General features: G+C 54.5%; 1 protein-coding gene across 1 annotated transcript in view; it reads left to right on the top strand.

Moving 5' to 3' along the window:
• The first annotated feature begins 2,694 nt into the window (after positions 1-2,694).
• Positions 2,695-18,456, top strand: part of DNHD1 (dynein heavy chain domain 1) — a 112,182-nt gene continuing 96,420 nt past the window's right edge. The window contains exons 1-7 of the mRNA XM_065398806.1: positions 2,695-2,746; positions 5,309-5,972; positions 6,442-6,621; positions 6,848-7,051; positions 7,381-7,491; positions 9,233-9,389; positions 10,005-10,256. Of these exons, the coding sequence (XP_065254878.1) occupies positions 2,695-2,746; positions 5,309-5,972; positions 6,442-6,621; positions 6,848-7,051; positions 7,381-7,491; positions 9,233-9,389; positions 10,005-10,256 (1,620 nt within the window). The remainder of the gene's footprint in view (positions 2,747-5,308; positions 5,973-6,441; positions 6,622-6,847; positions 7,052-7,380; positions 7,492-9,232; positions 9,390-10,004; positions 10,257-18,456) is intronic.

The following is an 18,456-nucleotide window of genomic DNA, read 5'->3' on the forward strand; positions in this document are numbered from 1 at the left end:
CTGGGTTGGGACCCCAGGGCAGAGCAGGGCAGAGGCGGTACCAGGCTGAAGTCCGGGGGCAGGGTCCGGCTGGGTTGGGACCCCAGGGCAGAGCAGGGCAGAGGCGGTACCAGGCCGAAGTCCGGGGGCAGGGTCCGGCTGGGTTGGGACCCCAGGGCAGAGGCGGTACCAGGCTGAAGTCCGGGGGCAGGGTCCGGCTGGGTTGGGACCCCAGGGCAGAGCAGGGCAGAGGCGGGTACCAGGCTGAAGTCCGGGGGCAGGGTCCGGCTGGGTTGGGACCCCAGGGCAGAGCAGGGCAGAGGCGGGTACCAGGCTGAAGTCCGGGGGCAGGGTCCGGCTGGGTTGGGACCCCAGGGCAGAGCAGGGCAGAGGCGGTACCAGGCTGAAGTCCGGGGGCAGGGTCCGGCTGGGTTGGGACCCCAGGGCAGAGCAGGGCAGAGGCGGTACCAGGCTGAAGTCCGGGGGCAGGGTCCGGCTGGGTTGGGACCCCAGGGCAGAGCAGGGCAGAGGCGGTACCAGGCTGAAGTCCGGGGGCAGAGTCCGGCTGGGTTGGGACCCCAGGGCAGAGCAGGGCAGAGGGCGGTACCAGGCTGAAGTCCGGGGGCAGGGTCCGGCTGGGTTGGGACCCCAGGGCAGAGCAGGGCAGAGGCGGGTACCAGGCTGAAGTCCGGGGGCAGGGTCCAGCTGGGTTGGGACCCCAGGGCAGAGCAGGGCAGAGGCGGTACCAGGCTGAAGTCCGGGGGCAGGGTCCGGCTGGGTTGGGACCCCAGGGCAGAGGCGGTACCAGGCTGAAGTCCGGGGGCAGAGTCCGGCTGGGTTGGGACCCCAGGGCAGAGCAGGGCAGAGGCGGTACCAGGCTGAAGTCCGGGGGCAGGGTCCGGCTGGGTTGGGACCCCAGGGCAGAGGCGGTACCAGGCTGAAGTCCGGGGGCAGAGTCCGGCTGGGTTGGGACCCCAGGGCAGAGCAGGGCAGAGGCGGTACCAGGCTGAAGTCCGGGGGCAGGGTCCGGCTGGGTTGGGACCCCAGGGCAGAGCAGGGCAGAGGCGGTACCAGGCCGAAGTCCGGGGGCAGGGTCCGGCTGGGTTGGGACCCCAGGGCAGAGGCGGTACCAGGCTGAAGTCCGGGGGCAGGGTCCGGCTGGGTTGGGACCCCAGGGCAGAGCAGGGCAGAGGCGGTACCAGGCTGAAGTCCGGGGGCAGGGTCCGGCTGGGTTGGGACCCCAGGGCAGAGCAGGGCAGAGGCGGTACCAGGCTGAAGTCCGGGGGCAGGGTCCGGCTGGGTTGGGACCCCAGGGCAGAGCAGGGCAGAGGCGGTACCAGGCTGAAGTCCGGGGGCAGGGTCCGGCTGGGTTGGGACCCCAGGGCAGAGCAGGGCAGAGGCGGTACCAGGCTGAAGTCCGGGGGCAGGGTCCGGCTGGGTTGGGACCCCAGGGCAGAGCAGGGCAGAGGCGGTACCAGGCTGAAGTCCGGGGGCAGAGTCCGGCTGGGTTGGGACCCCAGGGCAGAGCAGGGCAGAGGCGGTACCAGGCTGAAGTCCGGGGGCAGGGTCCGGCTGGGTTGGGACCCCAGGGCAGAGCAGGGCAGAGGCGGTACCAGGCTGAAGTCCGGGGGCAGGGTCCAGCTGGGTTGGGACCCCAGGGCAGAGCAGGGCAGAGGCGGTACCAGGCTGAAGTCCGGGGGCAGGGTCCGGCTGGGTTGGGACCCCAGGGCAGAGGCGGTACCAGGCTGAAGTCCGGGGGCAGAGTCCGGCTGGGTTGGGACCCCAGAGCAGAGGCGGTACCAGGCTGAAGTCCGGGGGCAGAGTCCGGCTGGGTTGGGACCCCAGGGCAGAGCAGGGCAGAGGCGGTACCAGGCTGAAGTCCGGGGGCAGGGTCCAGCTGGGTTGGGACCCCAGGGCAGAGCAGGGCAGAGGCGGTACCAGGCTGAAGTCCGGGGGCAGGGTCCGGCTGGGTTGGGACCCCAGGGCAGAGGCGGTACCAGGCTGAAGTCCGGGGGCAGGGTCCGGCTGGGTTGGGACCCCAGGGCAGAGCAGGGCAGAGGCGGTACCAGGCTGAAGTCCGGGGGCAGAGTCCGGCTGGGTTGGGACCCCAGGGCAGAGCAGGGCAGAGGCGGTACCAGGCTGAAGTCCGGGAGCAGGGTCCGGCTGGGTTGGGACCCCAGGGCAGAGCAGGGCATAGGCGGTACCAGGCTGAAGTCCGGGGGCAGAGTCGGGGCACAGTCCGAGTTCAATCGGGCACGTGGCCAATCAAGGGGCCGCCCGCGGGGTCACGCTGCGTCCCTTGGGCAGCGCTTCATGGGGGCGGCTCTGCAGGGCCTCCGGGTGGCACGGTGGGACTGCCAGCCATCCCAGGATCTAGTCCCTGGATGCTTATGTGCCACCAGGGCCCCCCATCACCCTCTCCCCACTCCCAGCGCCCTCTGTCCCATTGTCCCCCCTGGCACTGCCTGACCACCACCCCCCCTCCTCACCCAATGGCACAACCTAGCATCCTCTAGCCCCAGTCTGTCCCCTCCCACACCATGGCACAGCTTGCCCTCTCTGATCTCACCTTGCCCCGCCCCCCCCGAGAACAGACTGCCTGTGATCCCACCCTCCTGGCACAACCTGCCCCCATGTTGCCCCTTCCCCTTGCTTCCATGGCACCTAGACTGACCAGGCCTTTGTCTTTAGCAGCTTTGTGTGCACAGAGATACCATGCAGTCTTCCCCGACTCACCCCAGTCTGTTCCCTGCTGCTGCTGACCCAGGTAACGAGCCTTAATCTCTGCTGCCATAACCAGGGGGAGAACAGGGACTCAAAGGGAGAGCTCTTTCCTCACAGTCAGTGCTGGCCCCATTGCCCCAGGGTTGCCCTGGAGGTTGTTGTGCTACAGGTGAGATCAGAATTGAATTTGGGGGCATCTTCTCTGTTCTAGTGCCAACACCTCAACAGCTCATTGTGATGGGATCTCCGGCGTGCAGCCTGGGACTGTGGGACCGCTGTGCTCCCTTAACTCTCCAGCCTGGGCTGTCTCTCTCAATGCTTTGCTAGTGACAAGCAGCAAACCCCGCCAGGCGCTGTCATCACTCAGCACAACCGCATGTGGAGCCCCACACCCAGCTAGATTGCATGAATGCTCCCAGAGCCACTCATGAATCACACAGAGAAAGACACCAGCCAAATCCCCCCAGCTCCCAGCACTGTACCTCAGGAATATATCATCTTGCACTGCTCAAGACAAGCAGTGCAAATATATTAATTGATTCACCACTTCATCAATGGAAAGTGGATATATACCTGCCTTTGTAAACCTGAGCAAATTTACCACACACTTCAGGCAAACTTACTCGTAAAGATAAACTGTAAAACAAACTTATTCACTACAAAAGATAGATTTTAAGTGATTATAAGTGATAGGCAAAAAGTCAGAGTTAGTTACCAAAATAAAATATAAGTGTAACACCGACAGACCCTGGTTGTCAGTGGGTGGGATCGAACCTGGGACCTCTGGAGCTAAATGCACAAGCCTCTACTGCATGAGGTAAAACCCATATGGCTGTTAGCTAAGGCTCTAGAGCAGACTCATTAATCTCTCTCTCTAAGTGGTCTTGGTGCACTAGAGGGGACAGAGTACCACACCCAGGAGGTATGTGGGTTTTATAAGCACACAGTCTAAACTCTCAACCCTATTAGACTGGGCAACATCTAGACCAGGGGTCGGCAACCTTTCATAAGTGGTGTGCCGAGTCTTCGATTATTCACTCTAATTTAAGGTTTCACGTGCCAGTAATACATTTTAATGTTTTTAGAAGGTCTCTTTCTATAAGTCTATAATATATAACTAAACTATTGTTGTATATAAAGTAAATAAGGTTTTTAAAATGTTTAAGAAGCTTCATTTAAAAGCCCCCCAGACTGGTGGCCAGGAAAATCAGTTCGCATGCTGCCTTTGGCACGCGTGCCATAGGTTACCTACCCCTGATCTAGACTAAGCAGTTTTTCTCACCCCACTGGATATTGCAGTTCATAGTACACAGGTTTCACCATTGAAACCTGGCCAGTCTCCTCTGCTGGAGTTTTCAATCTTCTGAGTGTCCTTGTTGCTTGCAGTGTAGGTGGGGGCAGGAGAAAGGCCAATCATGGGGCCCCTGCATTCTGTTTTATACCCTTAGTCCATGTGCTTGGAGAACACAAGGCCAGGAATTGTAACTCCTCTGCTGGACAATGGCTGGTGATGTCTGTTCAACACTCACCCGGGTGTTGGTTACCTCCCTTATCATTGCTTCACTCTCTGGAGAGCTAGTATCTGCGTGCCTCCCAAACCCACAGCATATTTTGGTGACAACCATACAACACAATTCTCATAACTTCAAATGCGTTCATGATACACACATTTAGATGGAACAGTGGGTTTCCGCAGATCATAACCTTTCTCCGGATATCTCACATGGCATGCTTTATATGCAATATCACAATTATATATAGATGAGGAATATGGGGGTTACAGGGCACTCCCCTGAGGTATAGACTGTCACACTCATTCTTTGCTTCCCCCAGCATGGGGGTGTGTAGGAATCATCCTCAAACATGCATAGTTTACTGAGGACCATTGTGCCAGCCAGAGTGACCGCAGGGTCGCACCAGCATTATGTACTGAAGTTCCCCCATCTGGCTCAATCCTGCAAATCCACAAATCTCGGAGGCAGCCCTAGGTAAGGTCAGGGCATCCACCCCTTTCCACGTGAACACGGTATGCTGGGGTATTTTTGTCCATCCTGGTAACATGGCTGAAGAGCACGCAACCCTGCTTTTGAGTATAATGAGCATCTGAAGGACTCATAGAATATCAGGGTTGGAAGGGACCTCAAGAGGTCATCTAGTCCAACGCCCTGCTCAAAGCAGGACCAATCCCCAGACAGATTTTTGCCCCAGACCCCTAAATGGCCAGATCTGTAAGACAGTGACATTTTGCACAAAGTCAAACCGCTTTATGCTCAGGATTTGGTGCTGACAGCACATAAGGAACGCCGCTAGCCTTTCACCAGGTCTTCAGCAGCGCAGAATCCCCAGCACACTCAGACCATAGACTAGTTGTCACTCAGCTCTCACTTCATTTTCCAACTCCTCGCAAGCCGGAAGTCCCCCAATAGTACCATGTGCAGCCTGTATCAGGGGATCCTGCTGAAGCCGTGAAACACCGATAGGCCGCCAATGATCACACTGCAGTACAGTGCAGCTGGGTGTGGGCAGCATAGGGGGCCCCCTCAGCCTTGGGCTGAGCACTTGCTCACTTCTCCTGGCCCTAGCTCATGACTCTGTCCCTTTGCAGGTGGCAGAGAGCCCAGGAGCTCCCGGCCAGCAGAGCATGGCTGGGCCTGGGGTGTCCGCCAGCGCCTTGCTGCCCAGCTCCAAGAGACGGGGAGGCCTGATCCCCAGCACCTGGACGCGCTCGTGGCAGAGCTGGTCGCTGTGTTTGCGAAGGTGCTGCAGAGGAGCAGCCGAAGTGCCTGGCTGCACCTGCTGGATGTCCTGCAGCTCCTCAGCCCCTTCCGGGAGCAGCTGCGTTGCCGGGAGGAACTGCTGCCCTACCTGGAGAGCCTCTGTTACCAGTACCACCGCAGTCAGGCCCTCGTGTCTGACCTAGATGTCCTGGGAGCCATGGGCCAGGCCTTCCCCAGGGACCACTCAGAGCTGTGTGCCCATCCACTTGCTGCACACGGCAGGGATCCAGTGCCCCCAGCCAATCTGCTCCCTGTTGGCTCCGAGCCAGCCTTCGCAGGGCAGCCCTGCCCCTTTGTCCTAGAGCAGGAGGTCGAAGAACCAGCAGCCGTGTGCCAGCCAGGCCCAGTGTCTTTGCAGGAGCTGCAGAGATGTGTGGGTCTGGTGGGCATGGAGCTGGCTCAGGACGAGACCCAGTGGAAAAGCGGCCTGGGCCTCATGTCCCTCGCCCTTGGTACAGAGGTGCCTGTGAAGTATTGCTGTGCCGAGCTGAGGTAAGGGCTTCCTCCGCCAAATCCTGGCCCCGGGCTCCAATGTCCTCCCCCAGCGCATGGGCTGCTCTCGTGGGCCCCGCAGAGTCCAGGGATCACACACACTCCCACTTCCCCAGGGCCACAGGGACGCTGGACTGTACTCCCCAGAGAGCCTGCCAACTGGTGGTGGGGACTGTGAGCCAGGACTCCTGGGTTCTGTTTTCAGCTCTGGGAGGGGAGTTCGCTCAGGGGAACTGGGCAGCCAGGAGTCCTAGTTGTTTTTTCTAGTGCTCACTGTATGGTGGTCTAATGGTCCAGATCCTGCTGGGGAGTGAGTGTCTCTCCAGCACTGTGCAGGTGCAGTGTGAGCTGAGTGTGGCATCCCAGCTGCCCCCCCCCCCCCCCGCCTGCACCCTGGAGAGGGAGCTGGCTCTGGACATGGGGTGAGCTCTGCCCTGGAGCTCTCACAGTTATCCCGTCTTCACTGCAGGCTCCTTCCAGATCCAGGCCGAGAGGCTGCTGCACCCGCCCCACAGGTGGTGGAAGGAGAGCAGGGCTTCTCCTGGCAGTCCCTGACAGGGCTCCGGGCTGCTGAGATTTTTGTGAGGAACAGGCACCTGAGGAAAATCAACTTTGTCTACCTCAACATTGCCCCCAACAGGCACTTCAGGTAACTGCACCCCAAACTCACCCCCCTGCACCCTCACTGCCAGGCAGTTCCCTAGTGCTGTGTTAGCCTCTGGGATGTCAGGCCTGGTGCCCCCACTGGTGCTGCAGGGCTCAGTGCCCTGCTGGCCTCCCCATGGCAGGGGCAGGGGTATGTGTGGATGGGAGGAGCAGCCAGGCCCTGCTTCCTCTTTCCATGCAGGCCTTGGTATCTTCCTTTCTCCGTACAGGCCCTACGACCTGGTTGTGGTTCCTAAGCGCCAGGCCAACCCCCAGCACTATGTCTTCTCCCCCTTTGGGGTGCTCCACGTGCACCCTGAAGAAGGTGCTGAGGCCCTGACACTTGGAGAGTGGCACCGAGAGGCCACGCTGTGGCAGCTACTCCAGTGCATCCCCTTCTTCAAGCACTGCCTCGTCCGCAAAGCCTTTGCCCGGTGAGTGGTGGGTGCCCCTTGCTGATGGGCACCGTAGAGGAACCTGCGAGGGATCCCAACCTCCACACTGTGCTGGGAGGATGGGACCTGGAGGCCTGAGCCCTGGATGCAGGGGGCCTATATTGCATGTGTTGGGGCAGGACCTGAGGTATTAGGTTGGCTGGCCCCCATTAGCAGCGGTTCTGGCTGCAGGCACATGGGCTGGAGCCCAGGGATGTGGGCAGGGTGGGACCAATAGCAGCAGGTGGGGATGGAGCCCCTTGTGGATGTGCAGTGTCTCTCGCCTCCAGCACGGCACAGCTCCTAGTCTCACCCTCCTTCCCCCGTAGCTGGTGGCAGAATGTGAAGCACCTGCAGCTGCTGAGACGCCAGGAAGCTCTGGGCAGGCACCTGCTCCTGGCTGTGCCCCACTTTGGAGCAGCGCTGCTCCACGTCTCCAGGTGAGAGGACGTCTGTGTGTGTGGGAGGGGTGTCCCTGCCCCAGCCAGGACCTTGACTGAGAGCAGCCCCTGTCCAGGCTGGTGCCGCTCCCCTTGGAATCCCAGCTGAGAACACCCTGCACTGGAGGCCCAAGGCCCTGGATGTAGCCTTATCTATAGCAGGGGTTCTCAGACTTTTGTACTGGTGACCCCTTTCACACAGCAAGCCTCTGAGTGCGACCCTCCCCCTTATGCATTAAAAACACTTTTTTATATATTTAACACCATTATAAATGCTGGAGGCAAAGCAGGGTTTAGGGTGGAGGGTGACAGCTCGCGACCCCCCCATGTAGTAACCTCGCGACCCCCAGTTTGAGAATCCCTGATCTATAGTTTGTGTTTACTTTAACCAGTTCCCACCCCAAGGGCCAGCCTCTGAGACAGCTTACAGGAGAGAGGTTACCAACACAAGGGGCCCCACGGTGCACAACAGAGACTCTGTAGTGCTCTTTCCATAATAATTCCCTTTATTAATCGACCAAACAATGCACACGCTGCAGTCTGGTAAAGCAGTGCTTCCACACCTCACTACTTTTGGGGTGCCCCATCTTTCATAGGCTAACTCATTAATATTTACATCACCGTAGCGTGGTAGTCACAGGTGGTTACCTTAAGGAAGTCTCGAACATTTCACCCTGACTAGCAGTGTTTGTCTTGTGGCATCTACTATCTTTCATAGACATTAGTGTGGAAACTCTGCAGTTATTTTCAAAACATCAGCATCAGCACCATACACACAGGCTCAGCCGGTTTGTTAACATGCGAATGCTACAACATTCAGTAATATTTACCTTTCACCTCTTTGTCCTAAATATGCCTGATACCTTTTATCCTGGGTTATGCAGAAGACAGAACACCCCTGCCCCCCGCCTCTTTAGGTTCTCCTGTGGTCCTCACCGAGTCCTTTCTCCCCAAGCAGGGGCCGGAGGAGCCTCTGTAGGCAGGGCCGGTGCAACCCATTAGGCGACCTAGGCGGTTGCTAGCATTTGGGGAGCGGCATTTCGGGTCCTTCGGCGGCAGTCGGATCTTCGGCCGCCCCGGTCGTCGTCGTCATTTAGGCAGTGGGAGCTGGGGCAGGGGGGCGCGGGGAGGGCCGCCTGCAGCAAGTAAGGAGGCGGGAGAAGTGGAGCAGTGACGGCGTGCTCGGGGAGGAGGCGGAGCAGAGGTGAGCTGGGGCGGGGAGCTGCCGCACAGCTCCCCGGGCTGGGGGGAGCTGCCATGGGGGGGGGCGCCTCAGGACGGAGGGGTGAGCTGCCGCGGGGGGGGGGGGCGCCTCAGGGTGGGGGGGTGGGGAGCTGCTGTGTGGGGGGGGGGCTCCTTAGGGCGGAGAACTGCTACAGGGCTTGCGGGGGGGGGGGGGGGCGCAAGGTGGAAGTTTTTCCTAGGGCGCGAAACATCCTTGCACCCTCCCTGTGGGGCTCTTCCCTTCAGGGGCCAGTTCTCTTCACACTCCTGGCTCTCTTCGGGCTCACAGGGGACATTTGAGCTCAGGGTCAGCTCTCCAGGGGTGCTGTGAGCAGAGCCTTGGGGAGGAAGGGCTGAGGCCCCAGTCAGTGAGCTCAGGGTTACTGGACTGAACCCCAGGAGGGGTCCCTCGCTGGCTTCTACACTCCTGCGCCTACCCTCGATTGCCTGGGGCTGAGTGCCCAGATGAGGCTGGCTGTCCCCATGGCCCTGCCTGATGGATCCTGCTTCCTTCTAGACTCCTGCAGGAGCTAAGATCTGTACACTGGCTGCCCCAGGATGACTCCAAATGCTACCCCTTCCCGGAGCTACAGCGGGCCCTGGCCCAAGAGAACGGCCGTGCCCGAGGCCTGCTCAGGAGGTTCCTCACCCTCTGCTCAGCCATTCTCGAGCTGGTAAGGCAGGGTTGGAGCCTCGGGGAGACTCTCCACCTTTGTTCTCTCCCTGTACTTCCAGTGCCCCTTGGCTTCTCTCCCTGAGTGCCCCCTGCTGGGAGGTGTCAGAACTGCAGTACCAGGAGCTCTACAGCCAGTGCTCCTTCCCTGCTCCCTACAGTGCCCTCTGATGGGAGCTCCCCCCGCAGCCCCTACAGCTCCTCCTGCAGGGAATGGCCAGGAGCTCCTGCCCTGCTCCCTGTAGTGCTCCTCCAGCACTGGGAGAGGAGTCGTTGGGAGTTCCCCTCCACAGGTCCTCCTCTCCCATGGAAGCTCCACACCTGCCCTGTGGACCCTACAATAGCTCTGGGAGCTCTCAGGGTTGTGTCCCCCAGTCAAACCAGGAAACAGTGCTTCTGCCATGCTTGATGTTTCTATCAGAGACCGTTTAGGACCCTCTCTCTCCATCCCAGAGCAGCAAGAAAGAGTCTCCTGGAATAATGTGGGGCTCCATAGCAGGGAGAGATTTGGGCAGCTCCCTTCACTCCTTCCCCATCCCACCCTGAGCACCGACAGGGAGATGGGTCTGTGCAGGGAACCTTCCTTCTCAGCCCTGCTGTGTCCATGTCCTTGCAGGTGCGGGATGACACATACAAGACAGTGCACGGGCTGCAGACCCAAGTGCAGAGCTACAAGCTCTACATCACCAAGGAGTCCCTGTATAAACAGAGAGTCCACTACAGGGACCTGGAGAGGAGGCTGAAGGAAGCCGAGTTCTGGATGCAGAGGCTGGGCAGCCTGGCCCAGCTGGTGAACCTCCTGACCTGCCAGAACCTGGTCTCCATCGTGCAGGAGGAGGTCACAGCGTTCGTCAGCAACGTCATGAAGGTGAGGCAGGAAAGAGGAGGCTGGAGGCTCTGAGTGTTCCGCGCCCTGGGCCTGTCTCTTTCTCAGTCTGACATTGGCATAGATTCAAAGAGTTGAAGGCCAGACAGGACCATTAGGTCGTCTAGTCTGACCTACTGATAGCTCAGGCCAGAGATTCCTGCCCAGTTCCCCCTGTACTGAACCCAATCACTTGTGTTTAGCTAAAGCAGCGGTCTCCAAACTTTGGAGGGCCATGCTCCCCCTTACCCCTGTCCGCACCCCTCTGAGCCGTGGCCGTGAGGGATGCGGACAGGGTAAGAGAGCCGAGGCTGGGGCCACAGCCGGGGGTGGGTCTGGGGCCACAGCCGGGGGTGGGTCTGGGGCCAGGGGCTGGGGGTGGGAGTGGAGCCAGGCTGCGGCGGGGACTGGCAGCTGGGCCCACAGCCTGGTGCAGCTATGCTCCCAGCCCTGCCCCTGCCCCCAGGCCAGGAACAGAGCAGCAGCCAAGGCTGAGGGCAGGGGTGGGTTTGGGAGCGGAGCAGCAGCCGGGTCGGAGACTGGGGCCGGGGCCAGGGCCAGGTGCGGGGCTGGGAGCTGGGTGGGGATGCAGCTGCGGGCGGGGCCAGATCAGAGCTGGGGGTGAGGAGGGACTGGGTGGCACTCCTTCCCGCTGCCCGTGGGGGCTGGCCTGGGCCCTGCCGCCCCCCCCAAAGGTTCCTCTGTGCCCCCCTAAGGAGGCGCACCCCACAGTTTGGGGACCTCTGAGCTAAGCCATCTTCCAGAAAGGCGTTGAGTCTGAAATAGAAGACTTCACGAGATGGAGATGTCTGGCTGTCTTGCCAGTGTTTTCCCCAGGAATTGAAATTAGGGGGGGTGTTTGAATTTACGGGGGGGGGGGGGGGATGTCAGGGCCGATGAGGGGCGAGACCATGAGGGTGAAGGTGGGCTGTATGGCACCATAGTAAAAACTGAAAAATGTTTCATGACTATTTTATTAGATTTAACTCATGTTTTAAAATCATCACTCAAATTAAAGTTGGCTACTCAAGCCTTCTATGAAGCACTACATCTACATCCTTCTTGGTTTCTTGTTATAATTTTGCACAACTCTGTTAATGAACTTCTTGAATGCAGTGCGTTCATCTTCGATGGCTTCTCGTGTGTCCGGTACTTCCATTCCTTCAATTGATATGCTCATTAGTTCATTCACATGATCAGGCAGAAGGCGACTTCTTACAGAACACAAAATTCTATTCAGTGATGAAAAAGAACACTCAACTGTAGCTGTTGTGACTGGGAGTAGCAAGAGATGAATTCCTACTTCTTTCATCCCAGGAAACATAATACAAAGATCGGTTCGAGCCACTAGTGATGATAAAAAAGAAGTTGAAGTCAAATCTTCATTCATTCATCATATGATATTCCACTCTGTGTTCAAATTCTCTATTCTGTCCTGAACACATGGCAGCCACATTGCTGGTAGTGCCTCATTCCACTCAACTGTCGGTGTTTTATAGGACAGGGATCTGTAAAAGCTACATAGAGGTTGAGTAGAATCTAGAAGTCGCTGTTGTAGATTTTTAAGAATCAAGTCTGTGTACTTTTTCAGTTGTCTTAAACACTTCTTGTCCTCTTCACTTAAGGATTCAATATAAATACCTTCATTAGTCAACTTCTGGACTGAAGTCTTTGCTTCTTCCAGTACTTTTTCAATGGATAGCTCTCTGATTGATCCAAATGTAGCTTCTATTGCTGGACAAAGATCTACTACTGTTGTAGCAGATGCCTGGATGGCATTGTTTAATGACCCAAGTGGTTTCAACAGTAGACTTGCGAGAGAGAGAATGGCAATAGTCTTCTCTGAATGTAGTAGCAAAAGTAATCCACCAGCCTCACTACATAGATCCATCCCATCTTGGTAGATACCGTATATACTTGTTCATAAGCAGAATATTTTTGGTAAAAAAGTGATGCATCAAAGAGCGGGGGTCGGCTTATAAATGGGTCTACACCAAAATTTGATGATTTTAAACTCTGTGGAATCATTGAATTGAATATCTAATACATTGTCGTTTTGTTTACCTGGCACGCCACTTCCCGCAGCTCCCATTGGCTGGGAATGGCGAACCGCGGCCACAGGGAGCTGAGGGGCTCCATGCCTGCAGACACTCCAAGTAAACAAAATGTCCCGACCTGCCAGCAGCTTACCCTGATGGCCGGGAGCCAAAGTTTACCAACCCCTGAAATATAGGGTCGGCTTATGAAAGGGTAATACAGTTTTTGCTATTTTTATCTAACCATCTTGGGGGGTTGGCTTATAACTAAACGGGCTAATGAACGAGTATATACGGTTCTTTCCAAAGCCAGTAATAATGGCTGGAGTAATTTTAAGACAACAGCCAAGGATCACTCATGAGAAAGCCAGAGGGTTTTCCCAGGTTGGACTAATTTGAACTTCAGTCCCAGTGTATCTTCTATATTTTCCAAGATACTCAGTCTTTTGGGACTCTTGCTGAAAAAAGAATATAATGAAGAAATTAAATTTATAGCTTTTTTTAATGTCTTTTGAAGAGTCTGCAGCTCGTACTAGCGCTAGTTGGAGTAGATGGCCTCTGCAGTGTGTATAGGAGAGATTAGGGTTACACTTTTCTCTGAGCAAAACTTGTACTCCACCATGTCTTCCAGAGAAGTTTACAGCTCCATCAAATGCACAAGCAGCCATCTGTTTGGGGTCCAATTGACAAGCATTTAACTCTTCTAAGATGTGGGTTGTCACAGATCCAGCCGATGTGTCTTCTATAACTTGAACATCTAGAAATGCATCTACTGGCCTACCACGGACATCAAGATGACTTAATACTTGATGCCCATTTGCATCGGTGCATTCATCAGCCATGTATGCAAATTTTTTGAATGTGGTGAGAGAGTTCTTCACTTTTTCAACTGTTGAGTCTTTCACTGTTGCACCACATGCTTCTAGCCAGTCAGTTGAGTTTCTTGCAGAAAGATAGTGAGCATTTGCTGGTCTTGTTCAGAACCAGTGTTCAACTTCAGGATGAACAAGTGACAATGCACTTAACATTGGCCTCCAGTTTGTAGTGTGTGGTATCTCTTGCTTAAATAGAAAGTAGGATGCCACAGCCATGTTTGTTTGGATGAACTGTGTTGTGTCTCCAGCATTCTTAACAGCCTCATTAATACTCACCGGTGTTGTCCTTGGTCAGTGGACACTCAGAGTTCAGAGGTGCTTTCACATGAGTTCAGCTCCCAGGTGGGGGCAAGAAGGCACCTTGCTCATTCCTCCAGCTGCTCACTGTTCACTCTTGCCACTGTTGTTCGTTGTGCCACTGTTCACGCCATTGCTCTGTTGCCAATGGCCCTGCACCATCACCTGCTGCAGCCACCTGCCACTGTGATCTCTGTGAGTTGGTTTCTTGAGGTTCCACCCAGATCTCAGTGATTTCAGCTGAGCTCTCAGTGTGGGAACCTCGCTGCTAGTGCAGACTGGGCCGCCTCTTCCACAGAAACACTGTCCCACAGCAGGTCTAAGTGCTTAGACCTGATTATCAGTGATTTCAGCTCTACTGGTCACTCAACAAAGCAAAAGACTGTCTATGGCTGGGGTGAGCAAACTTTTTGGCCCAAGGGCCACATATGGGTATGGAAATTGTATGGTGGGCCATGAATGCTCACAAAATTGGAGGTTGGGGTGCGGGAGGGCTCTGGCTGGGGGTACGGGCTCTGGGGTGGGGCCAGAAATTAGGAGTTCAGGGTGCAGGAGGGGGCTCCGGGCTGGGGCAGGGGGTTGGGGTGTGGGTGGGGGGGTGAGGGCTCTGGGTTGCAGGAGGGTGGGACCGAGGGGTTCGGAGGGCGGAAGGGGGATCAGGGCTGGGGCAGGAGGTTGGGGCACGGGAGCGGGTCTGAGGTGCAGGCTCTGGGCGGCACTTACCTCAAGCAGCTCCCGGAAGCAGCGGCATGTCCCCACTCTGGCTCCTATGCGGAGGAGCAGCCAGGTGGCTCTGCGCACTGCCCCGTCTGCAGGCACCACCCCTGCACCTCCCATTGGCCCCGTTTGCTGGCCAATGGGAGCTGTGAAAGCAGTGCTTGTGGCAGCGTGTGGAGCCCCATGGCTGTCCCTACGCATAGGAGCTGGAGGGGGGAATGTGCTGCTGCTTCCGGGAGCTATGCGGAGCAAGTCCCCGACCCCGCTCCTCAGCAGGGGCTCGAGGGCTGGATTAAAATGTCTGAAGGGCCGGCTGCGGCCCCCGGGCCATAGTTTGCCTACCCCTTGTGACTCAGGCAGATCATCAAGCAAAACACCTGTCCCCACCCTCTCTTTTGATGCCCTCAATCAGCACAGGCTAAGTACAGTTCTACTGCCATTTACTCATACAATAAGAATGCTGGAGGCAAAGCAGAGTTTAGGGTGGAGGGTAACAGCTTGCGACCCCCCATGTAGTAACCTTGCGACCTCCTGAGGGGTCCCGACCCCAGTTTGAGAATCCCTGATTTAGACTTTGCTTACAAATCATAATTTGAAATTATTAGGTTGGCCAACATCACCGAAATGAATGCACTGACGTTGTCATAAAGAACAACAGCTGTATAAGGAAGCTAGTCTATGTTCATACTTTTCAAATCTATTATACTTTTTTCAGATAAATATATTTTATCATACACTTTATATGCTTTTAAAGTGTGTATTAATGTTTCAATTTCAATTCACTAAACTGGCAACACTGCATGTAACTAGTTCACAAAACTGGGGGGGGGGGGTGTTGGGGAAATTCAGGTTGGGTGTAGGGAAATCCTTGTGTCCTGCAGTGGCTCAAGAGCATCAGTAACAACCTCAGAGCAGACTGTTAGGAACCAGGGCACAAACCCCAGGCTGGGTGTGAGTTCTGTACTTCGATTTCACCAATTAATGATCAAGTGTGAACCCCTCAGGTACTATAACAGCCTGAACGCTGAGTCCCAGACGGTCCCCTTGGGTACGCCACTCTGTCTTGTCATCTGGGTGCCCATGGGGAGCTCAAATGACACCCCCATGCCTCCTCACTTGGGCCAAAACTTTGAAAGGTCTCAGCCATTGGATTCTGCCTTCTTCCTGTTCTACTCCTCTCATAGTACTGCTCTGCTACCTACCCCAATAAAGGAGAACTAACAACTTAAAATGCCTTGTTCAAAAATTTTAAGTAACACTTAACTTTCAAATGCCTGAACTGAAAATGTAACTTTTCTTGTCTGCATAGTAAACACTGGCATTTTTATCTGTTTGAATAATCAAAGTGGTGCCTTCTTGGTTGCAAAGATTTGAACTGCTTCCTGAAGGTCCACAGTCTGGGCCAGCTCATGCTCTATTGAGATGGTTGCAAGGCCGACCAACCTATCCTGTGTCATTGTGGAGTGTAGATGTGTTTTTATTAACTTCAGCTTGGAGAAGCTGCATTCTCCACTGGCAACTGTTACAGGAAGTGTTAGAAGTATGTGCAGAGCAACAAAAGCATTTGGAAAGAGGGTGGTCATCTTATTTGCGCACATATATTCCAGAACAGCCTTTGGAGTTGATCCTGCTGAAATGTATCTTGAAAGGGCTTTCAGTTCATCACCTAAATCACTCGCATCAATATCTTGCATGTCATCATGTGTCAACACTGTCTCTAGTGCCCTACATTGGTGGTGTAAGTCTTCTTCAGGTATAGTGAGGAGTTTTGGAATATCCTACAACATCTCAAATATACTGCTGTGTTCCTTGAGCTGCATGAAACGTTCTTCAACTGATTGTATTGCACAATATAGCACCTGGTTAAAGAATTCAACTTTGAATTGTTGTTTGGGGTCTTTTATGGGATTATCCCGTGCCTCGTAATCAAAATGTCTTCTTCTTCGGTGACTCTTGTATTCTTGAATGGGTGGGAAAATAGCTTCAGTGTGAAGTTCCTCTGCCAACTTCTGTGCACTCTTCAGAATGTTTTGAAATCCCTCATCTGACCAGTAAGACTGTAGGTATGATTTTGCTTTGTCCATTTGTTCCATTGCTCCAGATATATCAAGGTCAACACCTTGGAGTCTCTTGCTTACAACATTTATTTCAAACAGTATGTCATGCCACAACACTAAGCCACACAGAAATTTGAAGTTATGTATGTTTCTGGTGATTCCATTTCCCTCTGCCACTGTTCTCCCACGAACAGTTCCTGTCATAGCATTATCCTCCATAATGGCAACTATGGCATCCTCTATCTTCCCAATTTGGTGTTTGATAGGCTTTATCGCCTCCACTCGACTTTCGCATCGTGTGGCACTCAGTGGTTTCAGTGTCAGAGAGGATGTTCCCAGATGTTGCTTCAAAATTTGCCATCGATGAGTTGATGCAGAGAAAAATACATAGATGCTTTGAATTACATTAAAAAATTCAGCAGCCTCACTAGAAGCTGATGCTGCATCACTGACCACCAAGTTCAATGAATGAGAACTGCATGGGACAAAAAAAGCTCGAGGGTTTAACTCTCGGATCCGTGTCTGCGCTCCTCTGTTCTTTCCTCTCATGTTGGCACCATTACCGTAGCCCTGACCTCTCATGTCAGCTATCGCAATTCCCGTATCTTCCAGCTTTTTAAAAAGCACATTTGTCATACCAGCTCCTGGAGTATCATCAATGTCAATAAATTCTAGAAAATGCTCTCTGACAGTCACCATTGCAGGGACATTTTCACTAGGTTCTGTTGTTGTTACAAAATGCACCATTAAAGTCATTTGTTCCATATGGCTGATGTCAGGTGTGCAGTCCAGAATAACAGAGTAATATCTTGCTGACTTCAGATCTGCCACAATCTTCTGTTTGACTTTTGTTGCCAGTAAGTGTATGATCTCATTTTGAATTGTTTTTCCAAGGTAGTGGTGTGTGTACATTTCTCGGGTGGTGACCCTTCTTAGATGCTCCTGGAGTACAGCATCAAACTCAGCCGTCAGCTCCACAATTTTAAGGAAGTTTCCATTGTTTGGCACATACAGCTGATCTGAAGTGCCACACAGTGCTATGTTTTGGGTAGCAAGCATTCTCACAATGGCAATGAGCCTTTTCAAAACATTTTACCAGTAAAGAGACTCTGACGCAATCTTCTCCTGATGCTGATCGTCTATGGTGGCCTTTAACCTTAGTCTCATCTCAAGCTCTTTCCACCTATGGAATGCTCTATGGTGATTTGCTGCCTTCTCGTCACCATTGGGGATTTCACGCCAGTAATGTGTTGGATGGAAACTTCTATTTTCATTGTCTTTGGGGAACATGAAGTTTTTCACTTGCTGTGGCCCATGCTGTACAAGGATGTCCCTCAGGCTACTGCTCAAGTGGGTCTACAGTCCTGGATCATCTAGACTTAAGGAACTAAATTCAGCATTAGCTGTTTCTTGCGCCTCCACCACACTCTTCTCTGATCTACACTTTTCTTCAGGAATGTGCGTGGTTACATCCATTTGAGATGGAGATATGGATGCTGCAGTAGCTGCCAGGTTACCTGCACTCTGACTAACTGGAAGATCAGGCATCTCCTCACCACTCACATCCTCACTGGGGCTGGAAGGCTCACCGTGAACATTTGTGTCTATGTATCTCAGGAGAGCTCCTTCCTGCTTAGATAGAAAAGCTTCCTTTGCTTTCTTTCTTTTTCTGAATGCTGCCCCAGAGGGGCGTTTTCTTCTTTCACTCATGACTGCTGTTCTGTGCCAGCTAGAGTGGCTCTCGACACTCAGTTGAAGGGGACAAATAAGCAGGCTGGTAGCAGGGCCTGAGTGAGGAAAGATATCAGCGAATTAAGGGCTTAACTGGCTCCTACTACTTCAGTTGACTGCCTGTTCTCCTCAAGTGGGTTCAGGGAAGCAGCAGGAAACAGGAAGCTCCCTGAGAAGCTGGTGTGAATCAGTCCAGGCTCCTGGGGGTGCTGGAGAGATACATAAGAGGCTCCTCCTCCTCTTTCTCCCTGCAGCTCCTGCTGCTTTCTGTTATTCCCTCTCACCTTTTCTCCTGCCTGCCTGTTATGTCTCTTGTGCCCTCCTTCCTTCAGCACAGCACTCCACCATCTCTGTGCACCAGCAGCAGATACAATTTTCTACACTCTGGGTCCTAGTGGTGCCCTCCCCGCCCCAGTCTGGCACCTGAGGCAGCCACCTCAGTTCACCTCATGATAAGGCCAGCCCTGTTAAGGTCCCTCACAGCAACGAT

This window comes from Emys orbicularis, chromosome 1 (genome assembly GCF_028017835.1).
Source record: "Emys orbicularis isolate rEmyOrb1 chromosome 1, rEmyOrb1.hap1, whole genome shotgun sequence".
Classification (NCBI taxonomy): Eukaryota; Metazoa; Chordata; order Testudines; family Emydidae; genus Emys; species Emys orbicularis.